Genomic DNA, 16981 nt, shown 5'->3' with positions numbered 1-16981 from the left:
CATCTGGTTGCTTAAATCTTTACCTAGAAGTTGCAATATATATTACAGGATTAAGTTTATAAACATGTTATATTTTTGTTTGTTTTTAAGTTTGGGTAGTTTCAACATGCTCAATAATTTGCACACAAAAGTGTTAAGCAATCAAAACGAGTGAAAAACAAACTCACAGAAAGTGTTTTGTGTCAGACACATTTTTGTCAAACCTATCTGTGTTGATTGTTGAAAATCTTCCTTTTTATGCTATAATGTTGACTTATTTGATAAATAATGCATTTATTAATCTTATTAAACAAATGTGTAGCTATTTTGAAATATTGAAATTAAAGGCTTTCTTGAAAATGCAACTCAGTGAAAGCACAAATACAACAAATATGGTACAAATAAAGTAGTATACATCAAACTAAACATGGACAAAGTGAAATGTTACTTCTCCATGGATATGACAAGATAATTTCAGAGGTAAAATGGAGAACGTAAAATCTCATTTACCAAATAATGGGCTTGGAAATAATATTAACCAGAAGTTAATTTCAATAATTAAAAATAGACATCTCATAATTAGTCAAAATTCAACATGATACTTCAGAGCTGCTATTTTCCTATGTAATTTGAAATATCCTACATAATATGTATTTGTTAATTTAAAATTATAGGCAAGGATAGTCTCCATGTATTTGTGTCATTTAACTTCTTCAAATATTTCCTAAATTCTAATTAGCATTATGGTTTAATCTAAGGTTTAAATGAGTTTCAGGAAGCAATTGTTTTTTTTGTCGAGCTCAGGGATAAACAGAGGAGTTAGAAATGGAATGCTCCCCAGTCTTTGGTTTCGGCAATCCTCGGCATTACTCGTCTTTTTCCGGCGTATACCAGTCATTTAGCTAGCCAAGCTGATTAGCCAGGCTACTACAGCTAATGTTTGTGGGAAATTTAACGTTCGGGGAATTAGACTGAATGATACAAACAGTGTAGAAAGATGGCGGACGTAAAGGGACAAGGAGTTTACTCCTCGGTCCCTCCGTTGCCTCGCCCTTCCTCCCGTAACGGCTCCGGTAGCGGCAGCGTTACGCCAGACACCGGCGGCAGCTGGCAGACACCAACCACCGTTACTTCAGGCCCCAGGCTGGTGCGGATAGTGAAGTCTGACTCGGGCTACGGCTTCAACGTTCGGGGGCAAGTAAGCGAAGGCGGGCAGCTGCGGAGCATTAACGGGGAGCTGTACGCTCCTCTGCAGCATGTGAGTGCTGTCCTCCCCGGGGGAGCTGCAGACAGAGCCGGTATCTCAAAAGGGGATAGGATCCTAGAAGTGTAAGTGGACAAATGTTTCTACATAAGTGAAAAATGTTTTGAACTGTGATTGGCTTGCATTGTAATTAGGGCAAAAATATGCTCTCTATTTAAGCATTTTCTCCTGCCCTTTGGCAGGGGATCACCACCAACCTGGCTGATCTTGAATGCAGAAGTATCCCAATGAAAGGAGTGTTTGTGTGCGTCAGAAATCATTAGAAATTCCCCTCACACTGATGCCAGACAGATATGCCTTGAATCGTCCCTTCTACACATGGAATGCAAAGCGATTCCCAGTTCATTAAAAAAAAAATGTAACAATATTAAGTACCAGCACTGTTGCAATATTGGCTGCATTGACCACACGTTTCTGTTTTTAGAGTAGTGAGGTTTCTGCTACTTTTTGGATAGAAGTCACCGTCCTCGATGGCCTGTATGCATGCTGATGTTAGACTCTGTTGCTATGGAGAAGAGCACACATCACAGAGCTCAGCATCAGCTAAGCCTCTTCGGTGTTTCTGTGTGTATGGTATACTGTGATGCAGAGACGAAATGCTCACAGTTCAGCTGTGATAGGCTTGCCTCTCAAAAATGCTCAGTCTGATTGGTTATATTTCTTTTTTTTTGCACGTTGCTTTGTGAAAGGGTGGCCTGCGGTAACCTGGCAGTTGGTTGACCCCATTATTGCTTTGTGCAAGCATGCGGTCTGGATTTGCCATTAGACATCCTGGCATACCCTTCTAACTCATCTGTGTGCCTGTTACTTAGGTCAACATCAGCATTTGATTGCTTCTTATTGATTATTCTCCCTCACTGTACCCTGAAGCTCATATAGCTTCCACTCCTTGATTTAAAGTTTGCTCCTGTGCAGTGTATAACCTCCCTGTCCAAACAGTGTGTGCGCCAAGCTTGCTCGCAGATCCTCAAGAAATTATTGTAACTTTAACTCTTTATGTTAAAGTTATGTGCACATTTGTATAGAACTATTTATTTTGAAGATTTTTTTTTACAAGATAACTGATCTAGATATTTCTTAAAAATCTTACGATATTATTGTTTTTAGTGCGCTACTGAATTTTTTTAATGGATTTGCTTTGCAGGCAAAACAATCTAAGCTACACTAAGCTACACTAAAGGCTCCAATCATGTTCTTTATACTCTTTTTGTGATCCTATTACTTTTTGATTGGTTATATTCATGCAACCCATTACTCAAATTAATAAATAACATATTTATTCATTAAATCAAAAGAAAGGAAGATGAGACACACACACAAAGTGTGTTTTACAGCTTGTTCCATCACTATCAAAAGTGCTGACAGTGTGAGTGCAAAGGCCACACTGATGCTTATTATATCATCATAGAGCTGCAGTAAAGAAAGCAATGAAAAAAAATGCTCAGTCTGCATTTTTGTGTTGTTGGAGACTGCTCCCAGCACACCTGGAAGATGTTTGCATATGGTTCAGTCCTATTAATCTTCTGCTTGCTCATTCCCATGCATGTTTTATCTTATCAGGCTTATTTAGTCGTAGCTTTTCTATGTACCTTAGGGCTGTTAGAGGAGCATTACTCAATTATATTTCTGTGTGTAGCCTCTCATCCTGACAGTTTATAGTTAAGCATTTATACTTCTCTCCTAATCTACAACTTTCTTTAAAAAAAAATCTCCTCTTCCCTGTGAAAGTCCTATCATAGAGAACAGCAAGCCAGGCAGCTGTTTTTGTTTCTTTTCTTTTTTTTCCAGTAATACAGTGTGATCTTAAAAGTCGCATACAATCTGAAAATTTGGAGATTCATGTTTTTTCCTGCTTTCAGAACATTAGCAGTTGTCATGACGATGAGGTAAAATACTTACAGATCTATCTGGACATATTTTGTAATAAAAGTACAATATTAAATATATCACATCGTCATACAGTTTTATTTATCATTGCCTAAAGAATCCGAGCTGCACCAGTCGCGTGATTCACAAATTGATTTCCAGTTTTCTCTGACGTGTCACATGTCAATTACAACATTGACCGACTTGCTAGAGGTTGTTGGGGGGGGGGGAAACCTTTATCTTAGGTTTATTAAACTTTGATAAAGTACATAAGAGTAAACATTACTGGTTTATCTGCTTAGAGATAAAAAAAAAGTTTTAATTTTTGATTAATTTAATTAAAGGGGAAAAAAAAACATTTCATCTGCTGATAATCAATCAGAGACAATAAAAGAATAAAAAAAGCCACTCCAATCTCACCAATTAAAACTAATTCCTGATCTTATGTAATATGTGAAGTATAGTTTTTAACTTGGAATAACTTGCTTTCATGTAGATGGAGTCGTTAAGCAAGGCCATAAATAGTGTTAAATTTAATTATCTCAGTTTTAGGCCTTAATCTTAAATGTGGAAAGATTTGATAAATCTACATATTCATTCATTTCTTCTTCCATCAACTTTTTGTTCTTGGAGGCTAATTTTTCTGTGATCTATAATTATATCCGAGGTAGTGTCACCATGCAGAGAAAAACCTGCAGACTCCTCGACGGAGGGGAAACAAGAGATTAAAGTAGTTTATACCTAGACATCCAGCTTTCGAAAGTCTGCTTTTGAAACTGACTTGCTGGCTTAAATTTGGGTTCAGTGCCAATGCACTGAACTACAGTAACCTATATATTACAGGAGTCACATGCAGGAACTAAAAGTTTTAAGTTTCCAAAGTTATATTTGACTTCCTCATGCTAGCTAGTAAAAAAACTGTCATACAGTTTACAATAATAAAAATTTAAAAGAGAACAACGTAGGGCTGAGTTGGTGTCAGATATTCAGTTCTGTTTTTGCAATTTAATTGGTCTTAAGTTTAAATTATATTTTAAAGTCTTGCATTTAACATGCTGAAATCTGTAGAAACCCTGGTTAAATAAGTAATAAGTGAGATCATATTTTGCTCATAAGTCTTAGTAGTTCCTTCTGTAAACGTTGAGAAAGTGCTCAGAACACATGTTTTGCTAATTTGTGCAAGTTATGGCTCAGACAACCTCTACCTTTTGCACAAAGATAATGTTTAAAGTGCTGAATAAAGACAGTGAATGTTTCTCAGGACGTCTTCACTGTCAGGCCGTCTATAAAACCTGAACTCGGTTTTAAAAGTGTCAGAAATAGCCGTAGGTGATGCCGAGACCTTGTAGAGGAGGAGACACTGTGGCTGCTCTCAGTCCTAACCTAACTACAGGAGAAGTTGCTGCAGCTCTGTCATTAGAACTGCCTCTCCTCTTACACATTACTGCCGGTGTGTGCCAGTGTGTGCACGCCCCGGCGTTGCTCCTGCTCAGCCGTTCCCACAGCAGATACGGGCGGTTATGACTTGAGGGCTAAATGCAGACAACAGAGATTTACTGAAGAGTATAACGATGTTTTTATATCGAAATGAGAAACTTTCTCCTATTTGCTTTATTATCATTCATTCTGCTATTAATTCTGGACTCATTTTGTGGTTCACTTGCCCGCTTGCGACGTGTGTCGGCTCAAATAGTGAGAAACTGAAACCGCTGGTCCGAGCTTGATTTCGCAAGCCTCTTCAGATCTTTAGAAAGATGCAGCACCAGTTTCCCCAATGACAACATGCCTTTCTTCTCCCTACAGCAATGGGGTGAATGTAGAGGGAGCCACACACAAGCAGGTGGTGGAACTGATCCGGGCTGGCGAGAAGGAGCTGGTGCTGGCCGTTCTGTCCGTCCCGCCGCAGGAAGCCGACTGCTTGGATCCTGGTGACGACGTGTCGGCCCTGTCCTGTTACGACTACTCTGACAAGCAGGCCGTCCCGATCTCCATTCCGAGCTACAAACACACTGAACTCAATGGTGAAAAGTTTGTGGTAGGTGCAAGAGCCTCGCAAACAAATGAATGCCCCTTGGTCTCATCTGGCCTTCGTGGATAAGTGGAAAATCTAAACGTGCAGCTAGAGATGTATGGAATAATTGACATTAAAATGTAGTCATCAGTTAAAATGGCACAAAACAAGATCAAAATCCATTTAATTTTTGAAAACCGATGTTTACTTATGCTCTTGAATTAGTCAGACTACATTGGAAGTATTTTGCAAGGAAGAATAAGCAAAACTATCCATCTCTAAATGTGCAAATTTGCTGGGAGAGACAAATGGTGGTTCGATATGGTGAATGTATGTATCGGTAGGGGGAATACATACACAGGCCACAATTTCCAGACTTTTATTAATGGTTTCTCTTTATCACATAAAATCACTGCCTGTCCAAAAAAGGTCACCACCTGGATTTGACCTTTCAACCTAGATTTTCTGGCTTTGATGGACTCAAACCCAGATATTTCATTTTATGTTGTAGGATTTAATTACTGACCCAAACATAATGAAATTTTTTTTTAGATCAGCTGATTATTTTGCCGTACATATAAACATATCTATATTCTAATATTTAATTTTTTTAAACTTGCAACATTTTGAATTTAGGTAATGCAGTCAATAGAACCAATATCAACTCGTGAACTTTACTAAAAAAAAAAGAAAAAAAAAAAAATCCCATACGAATAATAAAATGCACATCACACCAAACAATACAACATTTTATGTAGTTCTGGTGTTTCGAACCATCGGCTGTAATACTGAAACTCGGAACCGGAGCTGCACCGTTTCTCTCTGCCTCAGTGCTGCCCGTTCTGCAGAGAGACGTTCTGCTGGCAGGTCTGTGAGATCACGGTCGTGCTGCTCCAAAAGTTAACGTGTTTGTTCCTGGCGCTGCTTGTGATTAAACTCTTCATTGCAAGCTGTGCAGTGTGTGCCCGGTACAGCAAAAGGTGAAAAAGTTAAAAGGGTCACGTCTACCTTTGCAAGGAACTGCACACGTTCTAATGATGGATTAGAATTAAATTTAACTAGAATAAAGGAATTAAAGATGAAGAAATGAACTCAAACTTTAAAAGTCATAATCAGTTCTCAATAACTAAAGTTTTAATAATTTATGTTTTAGAAAGTTAACGTGTCCTGTTTTTGGTTCCCTGTCTTCCCAGGTGTATAATGTGTATATGGCGGGTAGGCAGCTGTGCTCCAAGCGTTATCGGGAGTTTGTGATTTTACACCAAAACCTTAAGAGGGAATTTGCCAACTTTACGTTCCCCAAACTTCCTGGGAAGTGGCCCTTTTCACTCTCTGAGCAGCAGCTCGATGCACGGCGCCGAGGCCTGGAGGAATACCTCGAAAAAGGTGAAGGACGGATCAAGTTCCGCAGTGTTTTCTGCATTCAGAAAAGTTTTATTCTCACCTCCGCACAGCAGCTGTACAGCAGTCAGGAGTTTAATGTCTTGTGGTTGGAAATTTTCTTTTATGTCGGGCAGAGTCGCATATTTTTATAATGACTACTTACTTGGTTGCTCATCTTCCAGCGCCAAAAGTCCTGCGGGCAAATGTAACTTTTCTTTTTTTCTTTTTTTTTTTTGTCCTCCTAAAACAAGCCTGAGAACATAGTGTGTGGGAAAGCTTAGCAGAGACACTGTGTATATCAAAGTGTGCTATTATATGCTTTACTTTCACACAGAGCCTAACTCTCGATGTTTGCGCCTCTCATCTGCAGTCTGTTCAGTACGGGTAATTGGAGAAAGCGACATCCTGCAGGAGTTCTTGTCTGAATCAGACGAGGTAAAAAGAATAAAGCGAGGTAAAACTTGCCTTCCAACAAATATTCGCTGCTCCTGTTTGTGACAGTTTCTGTCTCCTTCTCGCAACCCAGAACTATAACGGGGTTTCAGACGTGGAGTTGAGAATAGCCATGCCAGATAACACTACCCTCACCGTTAGAGTCCGTAAAAACTCCACCACAGACCAGGTTTATCAGGTAAAACGCACACATGCGTTCATGCATGTGTTCTTGCTCCTCGTTATACGCCCTTTCCATCTGCTCTTCCTTTTCCAGGCCGTGGTCATGAAGCTTGGCATGGACAGTGTAACTGCTAGCTACTTTGCTCTTTTTGAGGTCATCAACCATACCTTCGGTGAGTAAGGACTCAAACAAACTTTCTTTCCTGACACTGGCATGTTGACTTTTAATTAAAAGGTCCATGGCAGTTTTTTCTACTTCTGCTTATTTTAAAGGAGAAAAACTCCCTCTTTGAAAGGAGAGTCACTTTGGCTGGTTTCACTTCCACAACTGCTTTAAAACGAGTCGGGTTTCAGTTTCAGATTTCGAAATGGAAAAACAATTGACTAAAATTGTGCTGGACAGTAGACGGATATTTCTGCAGGTCTAAAACATGTACTCAGCATGGTTATGTGACGTATATTTCTGCAAAGAAACCTGCAGTTTAATGTAATATGCAGATCATAAAGTTCAGACTTGTTGCTGTCAGGCACACAGTGTGCAATCTTTTTTTTAGGGTCAAATAGTGATTTATATCCAATCCAGTTGATTTGTGTAGCACATTTCAGCAAAAAAGGCAGTTAAAAGTACTTACAATAAAAACATAAAACTGTGCATGCTGAATGAAGCATGCATTGAAAAAAATGTTTTTCCGGTGCACCAAAATGTGATCGACCACCGGATGTCGCTACTAAAAAAAATCTAAAAAACCTTGAGTTCTCTGCCATTTACGTGGCGCAAAACTCGAAACGTAAGCGGTGACTTTTCACAGATTGAAAGTGGCTGAAATCGGTGTAAAAGTTGACCACATATTGTGGAGTTTTATATATAACGGTAAAGTCAGAGCTCGCTCATGGACTTTTACCTCGATTCTCAAACATTCGAGAGTCAAATTTTCCCAGGAAACCCCTGTTACAGTTTAGTGAATGAGAAAAAAAGTTTAGCAGCCGCATTGCCCTTATGTTTTCTGCTCTCCTTTAGGAAATTGGAATTAGGAGGCATTGATTTAATCAGTATGGAGGGCTCACTGTTTACATCCACACATGTTTCTTCTTAAAAACAGAACAACATGTCAGCAGCAGATGGTTTTTGCATGGTAATTTAAAACCTGACTCCTCTAGAAATGACTGTAGTAATTTAATAGTGAACATTTAGTTACTCATTGCGTTTAATTAATCCTAGTGTACTGGTACTTTAAAATTCAGGAAAACTTGAGTGATGGAGAGCGCACGATATTTGACTTTTGAAGTTATTAATGATAAAAGTTATTTTGTTTTGTTTAGATCTTGGACTGACTGGAGATATTTTCCTCAAAAAAACATGACAAGAATGAGCAACTGCAATTTTAAATCAAGCAAAAAACAAACAAAAAATAACATCTCATGTGTCAAATGCCAGCAAATAGTCCCATGAGCTTCAAAAGCAGCTTCATTAAAAGAACAGATGATGCAACACGGTGGTAAACATGCCCTCGTTCCTATTTCACATCCGTCACCACCAGCAGCAGCATCCATTCTTGACTTGCTGTGTTCCAACAGTTCTTAATAAAATCAGGTTTTGTTGAATTGTACTAACAGGTTGTTTTTTTTGTTTTTTTTCCCTCTTTCTGTCATCGGACTTTATTCCTCAGTGCGTAAACTGGCGCCCAATGAGTTCCCCCACAAACTTTATGTACAGAACTATACCTCAGCCGTCCCAGGAACCTGCCTCACGCTGCGAAAGTGGCTCTTCACCACAGAAGAAGAGACCTTGCTCAGTGACAACCAACTTGCTGTCAGCTACTTCTTTCACCAGGTCGGTACATACTTGCATAAGGTGTATTTATTTATTTTTTTTCTGTTTTCTTTGTTAAATATTACCGTGTGTGTGACGCTTCTGCAGGCAGCTGATGATGTGAAGAAAGGCTTCGTTAAAGTTGAGCAGAAGTCTTATCAGCTCCAAAAACTGGCAGAGCAGAAGAAGATGTCCATGGTTGGTACCACACAAAACGTCTCGGTGTAATTACTGCTCACAGTTCAATGTTCAGTCTCTCTACATTGAGGGATTTGGATTGTGTAGGTAGCTTGTTTATGATCTGGTAAAGTAGAAAAAATGCTCACCATCAGCTCCCCTTGCACCATATTTACCCATGCTCATTAGTTCTGAAATACTTTTAAACTTAGTCCATCTGCACCAAATGTGGCTGTGATGTCAAAAAGTGCCTAATGAAAACGCTGTGCTGCGAGCAACGTTAAAACCACGTTCTCCTAATAAAGGTTGCAGGAGCTCAAACTGCAGCCTTCGCTGCCTTGTTATCCATACTTTTCTTTCATTCTCTTCTTACTCTATGTTGTATTTCACTCCCTGAACATTTTCAGAAGTAGGCGGTATTAATAACAAAACTGCATAACTAGGTTTCACTCTGCCTCTTGCACTCTGGAGTCGGGTACTCTGGGACTTTCTTATCCGCGTCTCTACAAGTGAGAGCTCATCTTCTGCTGAAAATATCCTGCTGTGACGGACGTGTGTGACGAGCAACTTTAAAAAAAAACTCAGGCTACCCTATCTGTCTGCACTTTCTGCAGAACATCCCTGGTGGTATTGTGTTGAAAATGTCTTGAACGAGTCCCAGACAAAATTGCCCCAGTAATAGGTGTTGACTGACTGCAACTGGGAGCTTAGAGTAAAGGCAGTAATTTAAGGAATTTAAAAAGTTCTTCAGCTGCGTGTTTGTTTATGGCCCAGCGCTTGCAGAGATTTAGCAGGTGAGAGTCTGATCTGCAGGGCTGAGACACGGCAGCGAGCCCACAGTCGGAAGGGGAGAATTAACTTCAGCCGTCTTCACACAGACACTGGCATCTCCCCGCAGGATTCTGCTGAGGTGTGAACTCTCTGATTCGTGCTTGAGAATGTAACTGTTGTGAAACAACGAGAAAATGTTTTACTTCTCAGTTTCGCTTCATTGTTCTCTGATTGCCGTTCTCTGTCACGCTCTGCAGAGGTGAAACTGCATCAGAAGACTTCTGCTGCAAATCTCTGGGCCTTCAGTAGGTCTGTTTTGTGATCTGGCAAGACTGGGTAGAGTGGAGTTTAAATCTCTTCTATCTCTACTAGTTTATCAGCAGGCAAAAATATGGTTATTGCCTGCAGATAATCTAAACGTTTAAGCAGATTAAAAACATCGCTGCGTCTCCCCTGAAATCACCTGCAGGCATTTGTACTTGACGAGGTCTGTACATGTTGTCCATCTCACTACTTCGGTTTGCTGTGCGTTTCTTCTCAGTACTTGAGTTTGTTACGGAGCTGTGAGGGCTACAATGAGATCGTATTTCCTCATTGTTCCTGTGACTCCCGACGCAAAGGCCATGTGATCACAGCCATCAGTATACACAACTTTAAGCTGCACGCCTGTACAGAAGAAGGTACTCTTGAGGTAAGTGCAGCTTCACGTTCCTTTATTTCTGTGTATTTATTTCCTGTGTGTTGAAGGCGAGCAAAACAAAGAGTCCTTGTCGCTGCAGAACCAGGTGATTGCTTTCGAATGGGCGGAGATGCAGAGATGGGACACAGACGAAGAGGGCATGGCTTTCTGTTTTGAATATGCACGGGGAGAGAAGAAGCCACGCTGGGTGAAGGTTTTTACTCCTTATGTAAGTTTTAGAAAGCTTGGGGTTGCTGAGATACTTTCTGTAAAATTATGAAGGCTGCACAGAGTTGACAGATTGAGCTAAGTGCATGGGAATCCTGGAAGAAAATCCGCAAAAGACTTTCAAAGACATTGCAAAGAAATGTGGTTTCATAACTCAATGCAAATCTGTACTACCCTCTTTGAAAAGTTTGAAAACCATTTTCTTTCTGCCGTGCAGTCAGGTAACATTTTGTGTTGCTCATAAGCAATTGTTTGTTTAAATGTGACACAAAAACTTTTGAAGCCTCCTCCACACGAATCCGTTTCTCCCTGTGTTTGCTTTCCACGGACGACGTTCAGTTTAACTACATGCACGAGTGCTTCGAGAGAGTCTTCTGCGAGCTGAAGTGGAGGAAAGAGGTAACCACAGTCCACTCGTAACTACCTCCGTTGCAGACTTTGCTCTAGTGTCCTTCACTCGTGGCTCGCCCATGTGCTTCCAGGTGGAAGAGGAGGCCACAGACAAGGACAACAAGAACTGCAGTAAAGACGGTATGTGCGGAAAGGTAAGGCTTTGAATCGGCGAAAGCATTTTCGCGTCGTACAAGCTGGCGAGACTCGGTCCTGACCCATGTTTGTGTTGCAGAATATTTTCCAGCTGTTGAGGCACAGAAGAGATGGGGGCACGTAGGGGGGGGGGAGAACATTGTCACCGACTCAGCTGAGTGTTTTACCCTGACCCAGTCTCACTCAGCCAAGAACTTACATGGTCATCATTTACACTCCATTAACTACGACACAGGACGCTGCTCCCTACATGTTAACCAACAACCACCTGCTGAAAAACATGAAAACACAATCGTTAAAAAAAAAAAAAGAAAATAAACTACATGACTCACGAGCCAGAACTTTATGAACATGTGTTAAACTAAAGCTTTGGCAGACCTAAAGTGAAGGATTCATGTAAGATGTTCTTCCTGGTCAGAAGTGGATTGTAAGCAGGATGATTTAAACGTTTTTTTTTTTTTTGTTTTTGTTTTGTTTTTTTTTTAAACTATTGAAGTGAATAATCGGTGCAAAAACGAGGACAACTGAAAGTATTCAGAGGGACGAACAAAGATGAGAGTAATCTGCCATTCTTATCCCATTGTGGGTGCATGATGTCCACATCTGGTGGAGAAGAGTCAGAGATCCTGGGATGTAACTTACAGTTAAATCAGGTTACATGTTGACAGTTGTGACACATTTTGCTCTGAATTCGCCTCTTGAAAGAATCACAAAAGCCTGAACGTAGCAGGCCAAACAAATGCGTTTGTTAGTTTTATTTTTGGGGACGCACAACTTTGATTTACACTAATGTTGCACTTTATCAGACTATTCATGCAGCTTCAAGGTGTGCAGATCGAAACCTCAGACATTACACATGGTTTCAATACTGGAATAAGCCCAGGCTGGATGTAAACATTTTGACTGACTGAATTATAAACTGATTCCCCAACTGGTGTTAAAGCCATGACTTAAACCTTTGTGTGCAGGTTCTTCTCAATAAAGTAGAATATCTTGAAATTGTTATCTTATGAAAGTATTTCAATTAAAAAAATAATTTCTTTTAATTCTAATGACTGTGGCTTGAAGACTCTAAATTCTGTTTTTCAGAAAGTTTTCGTATCAGACATTTCAAATCACGGCCTGCAGAGTCGTAGACGACGTTGGCTGTTCTGAGGGTTGAATTTAATGCTTTCAACGCAGTGCGAGCGTATGGGATCACTGAGTGTAAGGACGACGTTATCTTGACATGTGTGTTAGCTTATGAAGCGGCAGATGAAGTCATTTTGTTGATTTTTTTTTTTTTTTTTTTCTGTTGCTTGTGCGCCTGTTTCAATCCGCAATATCCCTAATGTGCTTGGATACGCACTGTGAACTGCAGCTTCTTCAGAAATATCAGTGCAACATATGAAATAACATTTCTGTGTTTAAAAACTCCCTGTTTATTTGTCTTATAGTGCAATAAAAATGTTTTGAGAAACAGAATTTTAGGGTTTTTTTTTAGTAGTCCTAAGCCATAATCATCAATATTAACTGAAATAAATGCTTGAAAGATGTAACTCTGCGTGTAATGAGTCTTCACTCTTTCAAGTGAATTACGGGAATACATGTTACATCCTGAGGAGACTCTATTTTATTTAGATGAACCTGTACCTACAGTATTATGAGAACCATCCATGTCAATATGTTTTAAGGGCATGGTGCTGTAGAAAATTATATTCAGGGTGCATTACCTAGAACAAGCAGCAGGGGTCCTTCTGCTCTTTCCTGCTCCCTGGTTCACAGTGATTACTTTGTCTCCTGGCGCTCCCACAGGATTTATATTAGGCTTGAAATCCAAGCGGCTTTTCCACACCACAGTGTTGATCTCTGTGGACGGTACTTTGCCGAACTGGTCAGCCACCCATTCACAGCAGAAGTCAGGCTTAGTGATGCGACAGTCTCTTATCAGAAGGAAATGTTTTCATCTTTATACAATAAGGCAAACAGGCTCCATCAATTAAGGCTTTCTTGCAGCTGATCTTATTGCTGAAATCTAATAATAGAAATATGAAGTTTAATGTCAAGTAAAGGCTAATAATGTGATCCTCCAGTACAGATATCAACTTGAAAACTAAACTGGAATGTTTTTTTTTTTTTTTTTCTTGTTTAACTCCGTAAGAGCCTGATGGTATTTGCTCGTTATTAAGTTTTGTCTCCCCAGTCTAATGTCGGTCTGTTTATATTGTATTTTAATCTAATCTCATTGACTTTTAATTCCAACTAAAAATCCTTCTGATGTGTTCATCTTATTTGAAAAGTTTCCAGTCAGTTGGCATTAGTTTTGTGAAAGTCTTTCGTCATCACTTATTTCTTTACAATGTTCTTCCAATGAGTCGGATTTTGTTTATTTCTTTTAAAGATATTGTAATTCTCTTGGGTTCTCCCTAATAGATTTTCTTTGAATGTTGGCTTCTTTTTGTAAGTTTTCAGTCTTGTGTCCAACCATTCAGATATTTATTAGTTAGTTAAGCAGAATAATTCAGATAAAACATCTACTGATTTCACAGCGTGTATAGTATTGTCCCTCCTTCCGTGACTGAATTAATTGAATACCAAAGATAAGAGATTGAAACGTATGCAGGGTTCTGAAGCACTCTCAAAATCTGTGGAATGTAATTTTTGTAGTTTACTCCATGGAAAAAGAAAAACAAGTACAGCAAATATTTATATTACCAGACTCAATACTTTTTAAGCAAAATATCAGATTTTCCCAAAATAAGTATGTGCAAGCAGAACTCTTCACACTGATTGTCTCTGTCTTTTACCGTTTTCACACAGGAATTATGTAAACATTTTAAATGAAGATGCATCGAACTGAGCATGTGACATGAATCTTATGGGTTTTGGTGTGATTGCTCGGGTAAAAGCTAAACAAAAAAAAAAACCCTGACTCGTTGCTTCTTATGTAAATACTTAATAACAATTCATGGCAGGAATTCTAAAGAGACATTTGAACACTGTTCTTACGTGTTATTGCAACAGCTTAATCATCCAGAATGTCTGCAACTCAAACCTTTACAAAAACTGGTGATCAACCAAAAGATTCTGATCAATGCATCTCTAATCATAGATGTTTCACAAATAGATACTACCTTAGTGATTGACCAGGTAGTAAAAGGTGAGCTATAGATTTTTTTTCATAGATTTGTTTGGAAAACACCTTTATTGACAGTATTTTTTTTTTGTTTTTTTTGTTCACTAAATGATTGACCGACGTATGACGAGTCTTTCATGTTCTGTGTAACATCTTTTGATATTTTTTTTTCTGCGCTATTTAAACAAAAGAAAACATTATTTTGTGATGTTGTAGTACATGTTTGTCTTTTCTCGAACTTTGTTTTTCCAAGCCTTTTGCTTGTCCACTTCACTCATTTCCTTTTTGCACAATGATTGGGTACGAGAGCTAAACTGTAAATGACGAAAAAGTAGCCGAAATCCAAAGAAAAACATTGAATGACCTTTAGAAAGTCTGGAAAACGGTTGATTGAAAAGACTTTAGAGGACTACGAGAAAGAAAGCCTGGCTGATCGAACTGAACTGAAGAGATGATTAATGGATTTAATTTTTGCATAGCACTGAAGAAAGATGAACCAGTTGACCCGAGATTGGGATCAGATCTACTCTGATCAGCGACTGGGAGGTTAAATACTGAAAAAAATATGAGTCCCACCATTAGGAGTCTATGAACACATTGGCCAACAGCTTAGACCAGAATGCTGCGATAAATGAGTAGGGATAATGTTGTCTTGTTGTTTTCCCTCATGTTCTGTTGGATTCAAAACGACTACCTCTACCAAATAACCTGCAGCACATTCTATTTTATACGTTATAGCCTTTAAAATAATAATAAAAAAAAAATCAAAAATGGTGGGTCAGATCCGTAGTGATCAGTAAAAGCCTGATCAATGCATCTTTGTTGCTGTATATGATTAGATCATTCATTAAGAGGATCATATTAATAATGCAGAGGTCACTGATCACCAATTAAATTCGTAAATTCGGGGTTAAATTCGTATTGCCGCTTCCGCTCTGTCTGTCGTTCGTGATTATGTCGTTGAAACTAATTCTCAAATCCACTACGTAAGGTTAAATTGCTAATAAGCAGTTGATGACCTGCCCAAATCCGACTCCATCAGCTAATCGGGACATGAGAACTGTTTCGGTTATCTACAAGCATTTGTACAATCCACATCTGTGGCTTTTTTTTTTTTTTAGGTTTGTTTGCTATAGTGATGGTGCTGTTCACAAAAGCCATCCTAGGTGATTAATGAGTATAAGCAGACCTCTGTGGGTTCGTACAGGGGCTTTAATTTAGAGTGCGCCTCCTCCAATTGAAGGATTGAATTTGCAGCCCCGAAGGCCGAAAACATTTCGTCGGCTTCTCGTCTGTTCACTGAACCGAGTCTGACACAGTCAATTGTCTGACACCTTCAAGTGTGCCCTCTCCACATCCTCCCCTCTCTGTTGTTCTGTGTACAAAACAATGTTACTTTATTTATTTTACTACGGCAGTGTTAAATTGAGATAATTAGGTATGGAGATCAACCTGCAAATCTTTTGACATGTTGAAATGTAAAGTTTAAAAAGAGCCATCAGTTATTGTAATAAATTGTAACATATTCTTTTAAATAAACTGATTTATTGATGCAAATGTTCTTTTTATTTTTATTTTTTTGCGCTGAAGCTCGAGAGAAAACCAGTAGATTGGAGCCAGGAGAGAAGCACTGCCAAAATCCCAAAGTTATGCACAGTTTTCGCCTGGCGTGCAGAGTTAGTTGATTTTATGCAGATTCTCCGCTCCACTTTGTGTGCCCACATCTGTTTTCTCTTTTCCTTTCATCACATTGCCCCTCCTCAATTTCTCCCAATCCTGCCGACTTTTAATGAGATCTGGGAGACAATTACCCAACAGGCCCGCAAAACGGTTGTTCCACATCGATCTGCATCAAGTGTCTGCACCCGGTAATTAATAGCTATTGACTGTTGTTGGTGTGGGATATTATCCCTGAAGATCTGAATATTGATCGGCAAACATGGGTCCTGTACTGTGAGGCGTCATGTAAGTGATTTGAGTTCGCTGCCGACTTGGGTTTCTAAAATTGAACTGCTTTGCATGATGAATAAAACTGCTTATTTAAGAATTAATAACTCTAGATTTTGAGGATTGTGTCCGGGGGGTATTAATCCCTACAGTGCTGCGAGGACATCCTTCTTTTGACTATGATGGCCTGCGTGTTTACTGTAGCGGCAAACGGATAATTGAATGTGTCTTGGTCTAATAGATGGAAGGAAAAACCAAACTGACAAAGTGGCTAAGCTACAAAACGGATTCATTATTACCGTAGTGCCTCGTTTTATTATTGCTTGGTGGAGTATCCAACATTGCTTGAATTCAGTTCAGTTTTAATTCCGTGCCACTTCCAAACAAGTGGAGCCTGAGAAGACCCTAACCACGACAGTTTTATCAATTATTCAAGATGGGTCTTGGTGACGTAGGAGGTCAAGACATATGCAGTTCCTCACCAAAGGTCTGGGTACCTTTGGTGAGGAACTGCCGAAGGTACCCAGGCTTGGATTGTTAGCATTTTTAACTCCTTAATTAGGATTTTGACAAAGAACATTTGTTGTGTA

General features: G+C 39.3%; 1 protein-coding gene across 1 annotated transcript; it reads left to right on the top strand.

Annotated features, from left to right (window-relative positions):
* The first annotated feature begins 674 nt into the window (after positions 1-674).
* On the top strand, positions 675-16001 carry snx27b (sorting nexin 27b). The gene is made up of 13 exons (XM_015007533.2): positions 675-1308; positions 4913-5144; positions 6314-6506; positions 6874-6938; positions 7030-7134; positions 7213-7291; positions 8786-8949; positions 9037-9126; positions 10418-10567; positions 10656-10784; positions 11123-11182; positions 11266-11328; positions 11409-16001. Exons 1-13 carry the CDS (start codon positions 977-979, stop codon positions 11451-11453), a joined length of 1707 nt encoding a protein of 568 aa, XP_014863019.2. The 5' UTR covers positions 675-976; the 3' UTR covers positions 11454-16001.
* The last annotated feature ends 980 nt before the right edge of the window (positions 16002-16981 follow it).

Source organism: Poecilia mexicana, unplaced genomic scaffold (genome assembly GCF_051168715.1).
Source record: "Poecilia mexicana isolate PSO_F unplaced genomic scaffold, ASM5116871v1 scaffold_16, whole genome shotgun sequence".
Lineage (NCBI taxonomy): Eukaryota > Metazoa > Chordata > Actinopteri > Cyprinodontiformes > Poeciliidae > Poecilia > Poecilia mexicana.
The sequence above is the reverse complement of the archived record's forward strand: the minus strand, read 5'-3'. Positions and strand labels throughout refer to the sequence as shown.